Consider the following 18671-nt stretch of genomic DNA (forward strand, 5'->3'; position numbering starts at 1 on the left):
ATTCCCCAGGCCTGATGGCTTTTAAAGAAACTTTTTTTTTTACAAGTCTGTTACTTTTAAAAATGAAAGCCCCAAAACATTATGGTTATTATCAGCAGAATTACTGAATGTATTTTGTCTAAACAAACTGTATTTGTATGAAGTTCTATTATTATTATTATTATTTATTTCTTAGCAGACGCCCTTATCCAGGGCGACTTACAATAGTTACAAGATATCACATTATTTTTACATACAATTACCCATTTATACAGTTGGGTTTTTACTGGAGCAATCTAGGTAAAGTACCTTGCTCAAGGGTACAACATCAGTGTCTCCCACCTGGGATTGAACCCATGACCCTCTGGTCAAGAGTCCAGAGCCCTAACCACTACTCCACACTGCTGCCCCTTTATTATTATTATTATTATTATTATTATTATTATTATTATTATTATTATTATTATTATTATTATTATTATTATTAATAACCTATTTAGATTGGACTGTTACAATTTATTAGAGAGTATGTTTGTGATATTTGAAATAGAATTAGTACATAAATTACTAACTGGTTCAGACAAAAAAAAACATCTCTGCCTTGAAAAACAATTGCTTCTCAGTGTAACCACTTGGGGCAGTATGCTGCCACAATTCAACCTGATTTCTGTAAATGGAAAAAAAAAAACAATACTGTATATATCTATACGAACATTAGATTTTTTAATTTGGTTCACTCACTCATCATAATATAAAATGAAGAAGAGTACATTAGTCACACCTGTTGTGAATGTCTGAAAATAATCACATTCTAAAAAGAAAGAGGTTAAGCGAAAGCATGTTCTATTAAACCCCCTGCAAAACACTGCTCAATCAAGTGAGGAATGAGAAAGTGAGAAGTGAGAAAGTGAGAAAGCTACAGCTTGATGGAAGAATCTCACTGGTAGGCAATCCCTGTAAGTCATTGGTCCCAGAGGACACTGCTGACAAAAACATGACAAAACTGCTGCCTTTTGTCATCCTTACAGAGCCAAAGCAGCACCCCACCTCTTGAATAGAAGAGTACAGAGTGTGCCAAGGGATAAGTGGCCCCAGTTATTCAGTTGGCAGATTGGTTTGGGCGTGGACAATGAGAAAACCATTATTTCTTTTACTTTGGGGTGAGAGAATGGTTAGGTATCCTATTGATTGGCCAATTTAAATGTTAGGTGTTGATATCCATGTAGGGTTGCCAAAGACAGTACATAGAGTTGAATCTTGTTTTACTGCATATGATTTATTTTCAAAGACACACAGATTGAGCAGTAAAACCTTTATTGTCAACACAGAATTCAATCTCAAAAGTTAAATTAACCACTTTCACTGCACTGATGAAAATAAGATGATACTAGCACAGCTACATTTTTTTTTTTTACTTTGATAGAGAATAATTGTCTCCAAATTCAACTCATTTTTTTAACATTCCCACTAAACCACATACAATTTGGGGTTGCTATATTTTAAACCTACTTGGTGGATTTAATGGGATGCAAAATGGCAGACTAACAGCAAGCAAAATACTAACTGCTCAAAAACAGCTAGGCTACATCAATGGAGAAGAATGTAGTGCTGTAGCCACTGTAGTAACCTCCATAGCCACCTTCTTATCACTACTAGTGTGAGACTGGCAGAACATACTCTAGTGGCAAAGCTGTTTACCCCCAGGTGGCATAGTAAATAGGCAGATAAAGTAGGATTATAATCCCATGGTTCTTGGTTCTTAGATGCAACCTCAAGCCATACTGTGATCTCATACAGCAGTTATTTATTTGTTGTTGTACACTGTCAATAACTTCAAACACTCAATCATAAATTCTAAGGTAAAACCATAAGCCAAGTATACAAACATTGAATCACTGTTAAATGGTTTGTATAATAACCAGACACCTACCCAAAGCAACTCTAGCAGCAGAGGCATCGTAGTTGATCCAAAAGGACACCCAGGACAGAATTGTTATCAGAGTTGAAGGCATGTATGTTTGCAAGATGAAGTAGCCAATGTTCCTTTTCAGTTGAAAACTGAGTGACAACCTGGGATATGACCCTAAAAGAAAAAGGGAGCATCAAAGATTATTCTTTTTTTTCTTTTCATATCTTTAGGATCTGTGTTACCCGGTTTATTTGGAAGTATAATACTGCAGCATATACCAGTTTTAGTATGCCTTTTGAGCTTTTATTGTACACCTCTACGGTTCGAATTCTGAACAAATGGAAACTTCCGGAAGGAGTCGCCCCCATGATTCTCAAGTGAAGCTGATTATGTATCTGGACCACATGGAAGCGTTCACCCCTGATTGAAGAACTGATTGAAGACTGGCTGCTTGTAATTTAAGACGAAATAACGTTTTGATGGCAGTAAAACTTGAATGGTGGCTTTAGTTTTGATTAAAAGGCAACTGAGGTCAGGAAGCAAGCCTCAAGGGGATTCATCTTTTAATTCAAAATTGACAGTGGGTTAAGTTTTATTAAGAAGCACAGATATTGAGGTTATGGAGAGCCCATTTGGGACGGCACGGGTCAAATATGTAATCCCTTATTAAAGCATACATTTAGTCTTGAATTCAATTGAAGAGTTTTAAGGTCAGTGTGCTGTTATTCACTATACAAAAACACAGTTCAGTCATTAATAAGCCATCCAATTTTAGACTTGTGACATCACTGTTTTTACAATATTTTGCACCTATGTCTTAACCTTTTAAATGTCTTTGGCAAGTTTTTTAAATGTCCCCTGCAACATCTGCCCCCACTGGTTGGATACAAAGGTCCCACTTTTTTACAATTATTTTACTACATAAAATAAAACACACATGGTTTTCTTATCTTCTCTGGGGGCAGAGTGTAGCAGGGCACAGAAGAGACATTACAATAACAAGACCTCTCATCTCAAAACAGAATGTAAAAAGGACTCCTGTTATTCTCTGGTGTACCATGTGAACTCAGATAGAAGACATGTATCAGAGCTTTACTGCGACAACAAGAATGGTTTTACTGTTACTTTTTACAATAAGAAGTAACCAGGACGTGACGACTGAAATAGAAAATGAAGAAGAATACATTAGATAACTGTGGTATCTCATAACTTTTCAGTCTCTTAGCAATAATTACTAAAATACTGCCTAGAAGAAAACTGCTTGACAGATTTTATGTACAAAAGTGTAATATATGAACTAGGTCCCCACTTTGAACACACAGTGTATCAATACCTGCAGTATCATTATCTTAATGGTGAAATGGTGCCTTTTGTAATCACCATTACCCTAGGGAGATTGTCTTATTTAATTGCAAAGTCTTTTAATTCCTCTGTTCCTGATGAGGAATCGATTGGAGACACACTAAACACTTCTGTCTATTTTAAAGCTAAATGACCTGACTGATAACAGTCATTACTTCTGCAAATTAATGTATTAAGTCTGTTAGATCAGGATGACAACCCCATCATGAAAGTTTACTTTCATCTCTCACCCTGTGGCTTATTTGAATGGTTTTATTAATTTTTTACTAGTAAGTTTCTTATTTTTTACAACGATTGTTGACAAATCCAGCTATATTTTCCATGCATTGTACTTGATATGCAAGCACAATACTCCAGGAATGTTCAAGGAGTGCTGTGGCTATGTCACCCATGGGATAAACTACCCACAAGCCCTCCTCATTTGTGGAATAAAGTACTCCTTAAACGTTCAAGGTGTATCCTCTATTTATTAAAAAAAAACAGCTTCATAATGTAGTGCTTGTATAAAATAAATACCTACCAGTTGTGAACTTGACTTTTGTGGACAACATTTTATAATCCATGATGGAGAACTGTGGCAATTCAATGTTGGCAACTCCTGTGACTGCGGTTTCTCCCCCTTTCCAGTAAAACTCAATATCATCAGTGGTGTAGCCATCTTAAATGAAAAAGACAACAAGGCCACTTGGGAACTGATTGTTTTTAAACCTCCATGTTTTGAAAAGGAGCAAAAACCATTTACTGTGAGACCATATCCAGTTGCCTGGAAAGACCACTTTCTTTTGATCTTGGGAAAACATACAATTGTTGCTAAAGGTTTGGGCTTACCCTATAGAAGTAACACATTTCGCTTCATAAAGTCGAATAAAAACTGCTGAATAAAGTTACGTTAATATATTGTATTGCATACTGCTTTGTAGTTTTCTTTATTTTCATATAAAAGATTTATGATCACAAATGTAATCCATAGCAAAGAAAAAAACATTTGGAAGATCTGAGAACTGTTTGTGGTTTGTGAGAAGACCCCAGATGGTGCAAAATATATTTAGAAAATTAGGCTAGTGCTTCTACCCATTCCATCTCTCCCAAATTATTAAACTTGTACACTGCACCTAACAGCATCACAAAAAAATCCTGTGTCTCCTAAAACCACCACAACAAATTTAGAATTTAACAATGCATTATCACTTGCAATAACAAGTGTTTTTTTTTTTTTTTTTTTAATTTAGAGTGACCAATTATTATTATTTATTTTCCCCCCAATTTGGAATGACCAATTATGTTATTTCTCCTCACCACAGCGAGTCCCCACACAGCACAGATGTTCTGAGGGCGTGTGAGCGTCCTCCGCTCTCACAAGCCTAAAGCCAGAATTGCTTTTACGCCAAGCAATCCAGAGCAGAGGTGGGCGGGCTACCGATCCCGGAGAACGGAGATCAGCCCTGCCTCTTATCCACTCTGAATGTGCTCGTGTCTGGCCAGTAGGGTTCGCTGTTGTGTGATGAGGAGAAGGAATCAATGCCGGTTTCCCATCCCCCACCCCGGAAGCATCAGAGCCAATGTGACGTCCCCTTCGGAGACCCCAGCAAATTTCTGCCTTTTTGCACAGCCCAGACGTGAACTGGAGCTGTCCAGGCTGCATGACTCATCCTGCGCTCCCAGCTGCAGCGCTTTAACTGGAGACCCCACAAGTGCTAGTTTAACCAAATAAAATGCCTGTTACATTTTACGAAATATAAACATATGCCAGCCTCAACTCAGCTGTTTAGTGACTCTAGTCTGTGTACATTTTAAATGTATATTTAAGAAGTGCAATAACAACATGTATTTCTTGACAGATTTTGTGGGTTGGTGACCTAAATTTCTATGTTGTTGTGCTATAGTATTGTGTATCCTTGCTGCTGGCTTTCAGAGATCTACAGTCAATAGGTACATACATTATGCAGAATGTTCTGATTCAGCATGCATGTAAAACACCATTGCAGTAATTAAATGCACAGCCTGTTCCCCAGTGTCTCTTTCTATTGATGGATTGAACTGGCACCCTGGGCAGGCTAGTGCCAAACCTAGACACAGTTTGTTTTTTACAGAAAAATTATAATCAGCAATTTAAATATTCATTTAAATTGATTACACTATGTAACACAATTTTTGTTCCTGGGTAGTAAGTGTTATTTCCTAATTGCTTATGCCTCAAAAGTATAGAAAATGGCTATTATTCCCCACAAACTTTGCTTTTGTGACCAGGACAGTGATATTTTGAAATTTACCTATTTCCAATGAGAAAACGGGCAAATTTGTGTCTTTTCGTTCACATAAAGTCAGAAAAAAACAACATATGAATCCAAATTAACATGTATTTATACTAAAGTAATACAAAAATGACTACAAAAGATTTAGAAGTGAGTAGTTTTTCGAGATTTCTGGTTACAGGCGATTCCGATTGCCTCGAACAGACTGCTCACATTGTGGCAGAAGCAGAGCCCATCTTGACGGGTGAAGAAGCTGGAAAAAGGTTGGTGACGCTTCCTCTGATCTGCGACTTGCACACTTTCATCCAACAAGTTTCACTGCTTGATCCTAGACGTCAAAAGCTCGGCATTGGACTTGGTGAGACCAAGATCTCTAATCAAGTCGTTGAGGTCTTTTTGGTTGGGGTAGTATGGGTTTCTCTCCTCAGCTCCACCTCTGAAATTGTCATCTGGATCTACAACTTCTTCCTCGCTCTCTGACTTGCTGCTCTCTTCTAAAGACGGCTGCTCTCTCTCCGGAGGAGTGGGTACGGGGAGCTCATGGCAGTGTGGCACCGGGGCGATGGATGAAGGAAAGTCCGGATACATGATAGCAGGTGCATTCTTGCCAGTCCGACGTTTGGAAGGGTCCACCATGCAGAAGTAGCAGTTGCTTGAGTGGTCAGTGGGTTCACGCCAAATTCTTGGGATAGTGAACTTCATGGCTCTCTTTTCCCCTCTGTACCATCCTATAAAAATACATTTATTTCACCCATGACTAATGTGCAAGAGATTCTCGCAACATTTTTCATATATGATATATTTTTTCAATAACATTGAAAATTGTAAAACATTTTAAAATTAAAAACTTTTACAATTTTAAAAATTTTAAAAATTTTATAACATAAAATTCCGAGCAACAATTGTCCATCTTACCTTCCAGAGTGTTTTTGCAGTGCTCGCAGGTGAAATGAGGTGTCCAGGGTTTGTCTGGATCCCCGACAGGCATGCCGAAATATGCCTTGTAGGCCTCACACATCTTAGCAGATGCTTCCACGGAGTACTTTTTTGCTCTTGTCTTGATAAATTGGCCGCAGACATAGCAAAATGCATCTGCCGGATGCTTGCAGCCTCTTGATGCCATCTCAGAAAAATGCAGATATGTATCCACTTAGGCAGCTGGAACTAAACTGAACTGGTGGGCTTAAGGCCCCTGTATTATACTACTATTTATATTACTGGAAAGTTTTAGAAAGTTCTAGAAGTTACTCCAAGTTTACTCAGCACTGAATCTATCTGGAATGTTCTGGAAAATAGGTAAATTTCAAAATATCACTGTCCTGGTCACAAAAGCAAAGTTTGTGGGGAATAATAGCCATTTTCTATACTTTTGAGGCATAAGCAATTAGGAAATAACACTTACTACCCAGGAAACAAAAAAAATAATAATAAATTGTTACACGGTGTTATTAGAAATAAAGTACTATTTGACTCAGGTAATCCAATTCACAATCCCACAAGCATTTATGGAGCGCCACAAAATAAACATATTTTTAAAAAATATATTTTGGAAAATAACCTTACAACGCAATATTTGTTTCTTATAAATACATTATTCTTTTTTTAAAAGGTGCACTAATTTGGTGATTCTGCCACTGTTGCTGTATCACTTACGGTAAATCAATCAATCAATCAATCTTTATTTTATATAGTGCCTTTCATAGTGGACCACCATCACAAAGCGCTTTAATGTCACAATGTGCAAAGATATTCAATTCAATCAAATGTTACATTGTGGTCTGTTATGTGCTTAACGGCCAGTGTAACCGGGTAATATAAAAGGAAAAGGCTTTGGAGTGTTTATATTATAAGGGCATGGTTCCTTGGTACTGTAAAACTGAAAGCCTGCAGCAGCTTCTGTCCATTGTTCCAAAAGAATGGAAACTTAATCCGTGCCTGCATGTAAATAAATCATTTTAAAAGATTCTGAGAAGAAAAGGATTTGTTTTACTAATCTTATATTTTCTTAGCGTCACTAAAGTGTATGGAGAAAATCAACAAAAGATAAGGCAATATGGAAGATATGTTCAGTATACCATTGTAGCTGCTGTACAGTCTACATAAAATAGCATTTCATTAATAGAAACGTGCCTATGTCACACCAACTGCCAAGAAAAAAAAAAAAATTAATAACTGTTACTGTAATCAAAGGGGCCTGCTGTTCAGGAACAATCCTGTAAAAGGAACGTTGCTATCTAAATAGAAGAACAACGTTTCGTCTTTTCAACCTCGTGCTCTCTGCTTCTTACACGTCACGTGTGTTTCCTCAACATAAGTCAATAACAATTAATTTAAAAAACAAAATCGGCTCTAGATCACCTGTTGACTGATCTTATTGATCTTGCTGCATCATTGTGTATTCATCATTATTATTATTTATTTCTTAGCAGACGCCCTTATCCAGGGCGACTTACAATTGTTACAAGATATCACATTATACATAGTTTCACATTATACAGATATCGCATTATTTTACATACAATTACCCATTTATACAGTTGGGTTTTTACTGGAGCAATCTAGGTAAAGTACCTTGCTCAAGGGTACAACAGCAGTGTCCCCCACTGGGGATTGAACCCACAACCCTCCGGTCAAGAGTCCAGAGCCCTAACCACTACTCCACACTGCTGCCCTACCCTTCATCATAAAATCTAAGCTACTACAGTATGTAGCAAAATAATCAGTAAATCGATGGAACACAGACTTGCCTCATATGTGAAGATACAGCTGCCATATACTGAACAGTAAGTAGCTTACTATAAACCTTGTTCATAGGCGTCGGGTTTGTATAATTTTTGGTGGTGCCCAGCAGGGGTCAGAGTTCTGCCTCCTATACTTGCAGTCCAATATAGGATGTTCTAATTGTTTCCGGTAAACTGACAACGTTCTATGTGTAGCTGCTCTGGCTGCCCAAACACTGCGTTTAAACTTTAAATGATTAAACCAGCATTTCATTTCAAAAGAGCAAGGAGTGTAAGCAATATTTCTGAGTCGTTTTAAAGAAACAACACAGACAGAAAACGAAATAAATGATATGGTACACAATAGGGCTGTCAGCCTCAAAATAGGAATCGATTAATTTGACACACAAATATCGATGATTGTACCGCCAGATACATTTTCGCTCATGATTATTTTAATGTAATTGCTGTTTAGTAAAAGCTTGTGCACAACAATTTAATGCGAGCGGTAATCACGCCTTGGTAGCGTCAGGAAAAAAAAAAAAAAGCACACACACAACAGTCAAGCCCAAAGCGAGTTTAACATACTACAGTGTAACTAAAATATTTATTCCAAACAGATTACAGTACTTTGCAATGTAATCTATATCAACTAGACACGAGTTTACAAAAAAACCCGTCTTTTTTTATTCAGTGACAAAGCTGCTGCATCACGCATTGCATCTTGTTAATACTGTACCACCTAACCTTCACTATCTGTGAAACACAATAAATCCCTGCCTAAAACATCACCATCATCATAATAATAATAATAATAATAATAATAATAATAATAATAATAATAATAATGTTGTTGAAGCTGACACCCTAGGATCCTTCAAGAAGCTGCTTGATGAGATTCTGGGATCAATAAGCTACTAACAACCAAACGAGCAAGATGGGCTGAATGGCCTCCTCTCATTTGTAAACTTTCTTATGTTCTTATGTTCTAATAATTACAAATAAATTGATTTACTAACCACAACATGCACACCCGCTATTGTCAAGCTGATCGTTACTCCAAAATTGTGTCTAACGTCACCACTGATCGTTTATTTATTAATTTTTTAACGTCATTGAATATTGTTAAATATTCATTATATACCAGTTCATTATGAAACTCCAAAGAAGCGCAAACTATATACAGTCAGTTTTTTTTCAATGTGCAATGTTATTTACAAGCTGTTTGCCAGGAATACAGCCTGTCGTCCTGCTCAGGATTCAAGGCGGTGCATTTTTTTATTATTTGTTTCTTTACATCAAACACACACAGAGGCGTACTTACAAAGCATGATTCACAGGAGCAGGAGAAGAAGAGCACGCCTACTGCTTGTCTGGCATAAATACTGTAAACAGCAAGGCGGTTCGGTGCATTTTCGTTTCGTTGATAAATCAACCTGTGACCCTGGCCTGAGCAAGTCACTTAACCTCCTTGTTCTCTGTCTTTTGGGTGAGGTGTTGTTGTAAGTGACTCTGCAGCTGATGCATAGTTCACACATCCTAGTCTCTGTAAGTTGTGTTGCTTAAAGGCGTCTGCTAAATAATCATCAAAATAATTATTTTGTTGATGGAAAATGTGGATGCAGAAATAAATAGTGTTCGACATTAATGTTTTTTTGTTAATGGAACATTTGAATGCAGAAATACCTATATTGTTCAACATCAGTGATTTTTGAAAATGGAAAATGTGTATGGCGAAATAAATATATTCTTCGATACTAATGATTATTTTGTTAATTGACAATTTATATGGAGGAATAAATACATTATTCAATGATATACCTGCATTTACCAATAAGCTTTGGTAAATCATAAGATTACCCGGTAAATGTCTGAAAAGCAATCTATTTCTTGCAAATTTCTGACATTTCCCACCTTATTTGGCAAATGCTGACATTTACCGTAACATAAGAACATAAGAAAGTTTACAAACGAGAGGAGGCCATTCAGCCCATCTTGCTCGTTTGGTTGTTAGTAGATTATTGATCCCAGAATCTCATCAAGCAGCTTCTTGAAGGATCCCAGGGTGTCAGCTTCAACAACATTACTGGGGAGTTGGTTCCAGACCCTCACAATTCTCTGTGTAAAAAAGTGCCTCCTATTTTCTGTTCTGAATGATCCTTTATCTAATCTTCATTTGTGACTCCTGGTTCTTGTTTCTTTTTTCAGGTCAAGAAAGTCCCCTGGGTCGACATTGTCTATATCTTTTAGGTTTTTGAATGTTTGAATCAGATCACCGCTTAAGCTTCTTTGTTCAAGACTGAATAGATTCAATTCTTTTAGTTTGTCTGTATACGGCATGCCTTTTAAACTCGGGATAATTCTGGTCGCTCTTCTTTGCACTCTTTCTAGAGCAGCAGTATCCTTTTTGTAACAAGGTGACCAGAACTGAACACAATATTCTAGGTGAGGTCTTACTAATGCATTGTAAAGTTTTAACATTACTTCCCTTGATTTAAATTCAACACTTCTCACAATATATCCGAGCATCTTGTTGGCCTTTTTTATAGCTTCCCCACATTGTCTAGATGAAGACATTTCTGAGTCAATATAAACTCCTAGGTCTTTTTCATATATTCCTTCTTCAATTTCAGTATCTCACATATGATAATGCACATAAGTATGCTCAATAGAACTGCCTCATCATCCCCAAAGAGAGCACATCAGACATGTGCAGGAATGCATAGTCCTGTACAGAAACCATTCATGGCAGCTCCTAAATTAGCACACTTGCAATGTGCTACAGGCGTTGTATCTCATTCTACAAAGACAGCCATCATACTGAGAGTGTATATGCCATCTCCTAAATGGAGCACATGTTAATTCATCTTCTAATCTCCTGGTACTGTTTCTAAACAAAGACATTTAAAACAGATTTGCATTTCTTTACACACACATACTGTATGCCAACTATTCCCGCCAAATAATTTCCTGCCTTGATGAAAATACAAGAAATTGAATTTAATGTATAGTAAATCAGAGAAAGGGTCTAGAGAGCGCATTAAGGTAGTTAGAAAGTGATGGATTGAAAGTGTAGTCCATAAATAACTCAATGTGGTGTCTCTTAGGTTTTAAAACCTGCACTATGCCCCTGGCATATATTAGCTTCACTGTATTGTTGAGCCTTCTGTCATTGTTTTAACTTTAAAGAAGTCTCTGAAGGAAACATTATAAACATTATAAACCATGCTGGCAATCAGCCAATCTGAGTGCTGCATTTCATGCACGAGAAGACTTCTATTTCTGTCTGCTGGTGCTCTCTCATAGTCCTCTACAAAGCCACCCAGGTCTTCTGATTTTAGAGCCCAATTCAAGCTTAAAATTACTGTTCATTACTGAAATTGCCCTCTTCTCTATATTGGTCCCCAACTATTAAAGAGAACATCACTCTAGAAACTGCGGACAAAAAAGTAAGAGAGGCCAGCCTCATAATGTGGACTGCACCTTTAGAGATGGTAAAAAAGGTACTTTTTCTCTGTGTATGTATGCTGCATAACAAATTCTACAGTGAGTTTATGGGCTTGCATAATACACCCAATAGAATGTATGAGACCTAGAAGTAAACTCCCATTTCCAGTTATATTTGACCCCTTGTCAGATTTCAGTACAAGGCAATCAAAGTAGGATGCAGAAGATGGGCTCCTATGCAATTTGCAAATACTGATGATAGAAGCAATTATAAAAATGCAATGAGTAAGAAGCATTTATGTGTAATTTCCTCACCTTATAATATAATAATTTTCATGAAATGACTAACCATTTAGATTAGCTTCCAAAACAGTTAAACAGAGTGACCTGCACAAATTGTGAACAAGATGTTCTTGAAGACAGCAGGTAAGGACAGTTGTTTGAAACTCAACTGACACCCATGCAATGGCATTTGAGAGCCCTAACTCATCAGTTGCACCCACAAATACACACCAATGCAAATATAAGGAGCTTTCAGGTGCATACCACATGTGTTCACAGAGCTTATGTCACTGTAAACAACACAAGCAGACAGAATACCAAATGGCTTTTTTAAATAAAATGTCTCTTTTTAAAATAAAGAGTCAAGCCATGTCAAATGGAAGGTTTATCAAACATGTTTTTTTTTTATCCAAAGTCAATGTTTTCATTACCACGAGAATCCTCAGAACTTTCATCCACCAATCAGGAGGTTGCATTGCAGCGCACTGTTACACAGTGTGTAACTTTGTGACAGAATATCCAGAGTTAAAAAAGCTAAACAGAAAGAAAGCAACATATTGAAAAAGTAAAAACATCTGTAAATGAGAGATTTAAAATGTTATAATAAAACAATAAAGGTAATTACCTTGGTAGCTGACCTTGTCTATATGGTAGCTCTAACCTTTCCATCGTGGTCAACTAACAGCCGACAATGTCCTCTAATGCTAAACTATGGGTCTATCCAGGATACAAAGGGTTAATGGAAGAACTAATGGTGCAAAGGGAGCAGCAGACTGAAATAGATGCATATATTTCCAGCAATACATAAGAACAGACCTACAAAAGGCAATAACAGTACAACCCTGAGGATGCAGACTTCAGTGTGGATTGGTTAATGGTTGTGTGTGTGGATGAGTCTGTAGGTGTGCCTGTCTTTTTTTGATATCTCTATAATCTCACTGGTTGCTGAGTATTGTAAGCAGAGCATGACCCTTTCTTCCTCAGTACTCTTTGCTAGCCATTCTGCCTCAGTACCCTCTTTTAATGACCAGTACAGATCAGTCTCCTACAACACATTCTTTTTTCAAGAACTACAGCCATGCTGAGAAAGACCAGATCTACCAGAGGCAACAGAACATAGAAACGGGCTGCTAGCAATCAATTAGTAATTGCTTTTCAATGAATCATCCATAAAACCATATTTTTCATCACAAAGAACTTCTACAATGAATGTTGAAATGGAGAATAATTCCGATACTGTAATAAAACATTTGCATTTAAGATGCCTGTAGCTGCATGTGATACTGTGCAGTGTAAATTAAATCTGCTAAAGCTAAAATAAGGTTTTACCAGCTAAAAGGTCATTAAATCGGGCCCTAAGTTAAATATGAATAGACATGCAAATGTATTCATAAACCTAAAAACTTGACTGTCATTGTGTTGTCAGCCTCTCTTTGCCAGAAAAAATCAACACTAACCAAAGGGACTATGCTTGCCACTGCCTGCTTAAACTTTGAAAATTGTAGTCCCATCCAGGAGCTGCACCCACAGCCTCCAAAGTGAACACTTATCCTGCCTCTGCACTATTTTGGTTGATTAGAAAATGTATTTGGACACAGCATTAAACAGACATACTTAAGCTTTCAAAATATTATTAATTTCCTCCAAGGTGCTTTACATACAGTTACATCAGCCGCACATTGTTATGCTGTTCGACTAAAGGCACTTACAGCTTTCTATCTCCAGAGTGCAGTTCTGCTCATCAAGGGGATACCTGCGCAGATCCATCATGCAAGCTGCTGTAGTGGTAATTCTGAAAACAAGAAGGAGAAAGAAAGAAAGACCAGAGTGGGGGGGGGGGTTAAATTCCTAAGAAATGATTAATTATCACAAATTAGTCATTTAGCAGATGCTTTTATCCAAAGCAACTTACAGAGACTAGGGGGGTGAACTATCCATCAACATTTGCTGCTGAAGAGTCACTTACAATGAGATCTTGCTTTTATATCTCATCTGAAGTATGGAGCACAAGAAGGTTAAGTGACTTGCTCAAGGTTACACACAGTGAGTTAGTGGCTGAGTTGGGGGTTTGAACCGGGAACCTCCTGGTAGTAAAGCCCTTTTCTTTAACCGCTGGACCAACAAGCCTACCCTAGAAATGAGATCAGACCAGCATACAGTGTGTAATGCTGCTTACAATGTCAGGCTGCTTGTTCAGCCGTGTACCACTGAGACACACGGAGGTGAAGCTACATGCATTAAGGTACAATAATGCATTGAGCTGTGACTCAAAACTAGGATTTGTAGGCTTTCATTCCTCAGCTAAAACCATTCAGCCATATAGCTTTTTAAATATGGTCTTACTATAAAGGTATACTGCTCAATAGTTTGAATCAAATATTGGTCACTGTGACAGGAATGACCGAGGGTCTGACGTCAGGCAGAAGCAGGAAGGGAAAAATAAAACTGACACCGGGGACGTACTGCAGTTCAAAAGAAAGAATCGGCTGGCTGCCGTTTTTTATTAATCACAAAAATAAAATAAATATTTAAACACAAAAACACTTGCTCACAGAGCAAAATAAAAATGTAAAACCAAAAATAATCACGGACACCAAACAAACTGGTCAGGCTGGGCAATCGCCTTCACTGAACCTACGGTAAGTTTACTTTCGTTTTAGCTCTTTGATTCTTTGCTCACTCGTTCCTCCTCTGAACTCCCACCACGAGCTAGAGAGCTGCAGGCTTTTTATAACAGGTGACCATCTCCCAATTAGCAACAAATTAAATCACCTAATTAATTCGGGAGATGGCCACCTTCTGCACGAGTTTTAATTATTACTCCTGGCAGAGGACGAGCACCGATCTCGCCTCTGCCAGGACACGTTTTAAATATAAACAAAACAATAACACGGCGGCGCTTCGCCGTCATAAATATCATACAATAAAAATAATACAAAATAAATACACAATACACGGCACAGGGGCGGAGGGGGAGACCCCGATCTAAAAATAAATAAACAATACCATTAAACAGCAGGGCTTTTCTTCCGCCCTGCTACAGTCACGCTTTGTTATTATTGATGTCATAAAATGCCCCACCCCCCATCCCACAGCAAACAACAAAAACCTCCACAAAAATTACAAGGCCAGAAGCAGACTTCCTGTCTGAAATGAAAATATGTGTCTTTATACTGCAGAAATACAATATTGTGTGTGTGTGTGTGTGTGTGTGTGTGTGTGTGAGATAATGTAGATATCCATCTACTGTATGCAAGATTTTTGCTGAAAGTCTTGACTGCAGCCTTCACAATGCATCAAAGCTCGAGGCTCGTCTTACCAAACCAATACTTATGACTGATATGCAGATATGAAAAAATGCTGTGTGATGTACTCTTCAACATTTTAGGAAAAAGGGAAGCAAAACTTAACTGACCTCTGGGATGGCATGATAATGTTGCTAATTTGTGTAGGTTACCTGGGCATTCCCAGGGTGTCAGTAGATAGCACATGACATAATTCTGAAGTGTGTTAGTATAAATGAAAGTAAAAGCAGCAACATTGTGTTGTAGTAAAACTAGCCATTTGCCTATGTCAAAGCTCTTTTGTTGGACATACAGTATATAAAAATATACATTTATTCCATCTTTGATGAAATCTTCATTTAACCCTTACTACATTTCCTACAAGGTTACTATCTGCAGTACAATGCAGGGAGTATTACTTATTATGTCAAGTTGTACAGGGCTATTTTCTTTTACACAGGATAAAATGATTCGCAGTGAAACCCTCAGGTTATAGATGGGTTATAAGGTTTCTAAGTGGCTGTGATGTATTTTTCAAAAACTGATGATTGAAAGTAACATCAGAGACATGAGAGAGCTATAAAACAAAACTAAATGAAAGGACAAATAATGTAACCTGTAATGCTTTTTTCCCCTTTAGATAAGGCCCATTCTACAGTGACCTTGTAATGTTCTTGTAAGGGTAACAACTAAGTAGCAGGGGTGCCATGCCCCCTAACTTTCTGACAAAAGAAACATGTGCACAGCAGAAAAAAGGTGCTTGTTTGGCACACAATGTTTAGTTGCGGTTATACTCTATGTATACTTTTACTTCGTGAGATGTTTGTTTGAAATAAAAGTGCAATCTCAAGATAATATTTTCATTTATTCCTGAAAGCTGTTGCAACCACCTACTTTTAGAGGTGTCGTGAGTCAGCATTTATACACAGAGCAACGTAATATTTACTTTCGGAATGGCTAGAAACTCCAAAGTCTATGCACAAGTGAAGTATGGAAATATTTCGGTTTTGAGGTGGATAATGATGGAATCGTAGAAGATAACAAGTCCTTGTTTTCTCCATGGATAGTATGAAGCAAAACACCACTAAGTTAAAGTAAGTTATTGCTTTTGATATATTCAAAATATATCATGGCATGAATTCAATATGATACATGACAATGAATAGAGTTTGTTTGGGAGGTGTTGTGGCAAACAGAACGCAAAATCGGCGCTCTACCTGGCTGAAAGATCCTCAGCCATCTATAATACATTATAAAGCTCAGAACTTTCATCCAATCAGAAAGCTCCATTAGAAAAGGGACTACTGGAACATTCAGATAGTATAGTTTGCTTCCAATGACAGAAAAAGCATGACAGAGTAATGTATTTACTATTTACTGAAATAACATGACAAATGAATTGGCTATGGAGATGGTACATTGTTGACTTGCATCTGTCTAGATGTAGTAGGATGTTTTATGCCAGCTAGCTACTTTATAGGCATTACTGCCTATAAAGTGTCCCTTATATCATGGATATGCTTTTTAATTTGTTAAGATGGGTCCTGAGAGGCTGAAGCTCTCAGCATAGAAAGCTAATACAAACATCATATTATACATATCAAAAAATACATATTACACAAACACAAAAAATATAAATTAAAAAGCGTAATATCTTGGAACAACCTTATAATTACCTTTTAGTGCCTGGGGTACAGAATACCAGAGGCATGTGGTATTTGTAACTTCAGTAAAGTTAAAATGTAGTTTCTATTAGGATTACTGATTATAAGTGTTTGAAGTTATGGATAAACTACCTGTGGCATTGCAAAACCAGTTCAATTCTTTGCTGTCTTCAAGGAACCTAATGCGTTGAAACAAGATGATAATTAAAAACACATGTTCAGTATGAGAAAACATTTTGACAAGTGGAAAGTGTCACAGGTTACTAGTCTAATATGTGCCTTTAGTCTTACTCCAGATGGCACAAAATAAGACTGAAGGGTAATTTCTGTGTAACAGGAATAATCATCTAGAACAAATGTTTGTGTATCTACATGTGACAGGGTGAGGTACCCTACCTCCACCTGCTTAGTCTGGTGGTTATGAAAAGGTTGCAGAAAGCCCAGTCAGAGTGCTAGGCTGAAGGAATAGTTTGTGAAGTAAATAATATTAACACTAGTGTTTTCCAAAGCAGTCTTTTTAAAGTTCTGTGTGTTAAGCTATGAGGGTTTTTCTGAGTCTGTAGCTGCATCAGGGAAGGTTGTGTCTCCTCTTTAAAAGCCTGAAGATGGTTGGTTTATTTTATGTTGACAAAGAATACAATTGCTCAACTTCATTCTCTTTTTTTTCCCCCTTGTGTTTCCTGGTTTTGAGTACTACAGAAATTAAAATATAATGAAAAAAATAATAATAAAAAAAAGATTTCTAGACACATAGTTATGGGTTTGATGTTCATCAAAAGAGAATCTATTAAAACCCAGCCAAGGTTGCTTCTTACTGGAGCATTTGCAAACAGTCTTTGATCATGATTCTACTGCATCTTCCCTCCGAGAGCCAGCTTACTAGTTTCCATTATTAAGCAGTCTTGTGATTGGGAATGAATGTCTTTAAATGATAACGCACTTGTTGGCAAGATTAAAGCCCAATAACAGATGGCTTTTAAAAATACACCACAGAACAATCAACATAATGATGAATAGCAGCTAAACATAATGAATTACAAAAATAAATAATGCAACACATACTGTACCATACTGAAAAATATGTAGGGAACCCAGAACCAATCCCAGTCAATTTCCCTCCCTAGCATGTTGACACAGGCTCTGATGGCATGACTCACCCAACACCTCACAGACATGCCTTTGCAATGTAGCCATCGGAGCTTGTATTAACATGTATTAGTATATATATAAAAAAATACCACTATCCAACTTTTACGCAAAATCAGTCTTATCAAAAGACAATAATTAAAGAGCATAGGGAAAGCAACTGAAATCCATGTTTAAGAAATGTTGATATTGAAACTATCAAAGCCATTGGATTTACTAACAAGACATTATTAGTTTATCCAATCATAAACTTCAAATGGACTGAGATCTCCTCATTCAGTTCAGGTGGGAGGAAGGAGTTAATCATTTCCGTATTTACCATTGCAATTTTATTCATTATTGCGCAAAATAGTGAGCATATTATGGTGCAAGCTAATTTTATTGTGCCATACTATGGTAATCAGAATGAATATGTGATTTGTATGGTAATGCGTGATAATGTATTTAAATTTGGCACCCCGCTCTGAATAATGAGATGAGCTTCATTCACAATGTATTTACTAGAGGGCGATAATTGTGAGTTAAAGTGAGTGATAATTAGTTAAGTTGGACACCAGGCTTTAACCACTGATAGGCCCGCTATAAACCTCTTTTTCTGGCCTGAAAACTAGTGATGTGCAGTTTGA

General features: G+C 37.2%; 1 protein-coding gene across 1 annotated transcript in view; it reads right to left on the reverse strand.

Annotated features, from left to right (window-relative positions):
* LOC117408712 (gamma-aminobutyric acid receptor subunit beta-1) overlaps nucleotides 1-18671 on the reverse strand; it is a 100270-nt gene that overhangs the window by 13060 nt on the left and 68539 nt on the right. Inside the window, exons 5-7 of the mRNA XM_034013957.3 lie at nucleotides 13661-13743; nucleotides 3771-3908; nucleotides 1910-2062 (exon numbers count right to left, since the gene is read on the reverse strand). Of these exons, the coding sequence (XP_033869848.2) occupies nucleotides 1910-2062; nucleotides 3771-3908; nucleotides 13661-13743 (374 nt within the window). The remainder of the gene's footprint in view (nucleotides 1-1909; nucleotides 2063-3770; nucleotides 3909-13660; nucleotides 13744-18671) is intronic.

This window comes from Acipenser ruthenus, chromosome 2, assembly GCF_902713425.1.
Source record: "Acipenser ruthenus chromosome 2, fAciRut3.2 maternal haplotype, whole genome shotgun sequence".
NCBI classification, from domain to species: Eukaryota; Metazoa; Chordata; class Actinopteri; order Acipenseriformes; family Acipenseridae; genus Acipenser; species Acipenser ruthenus.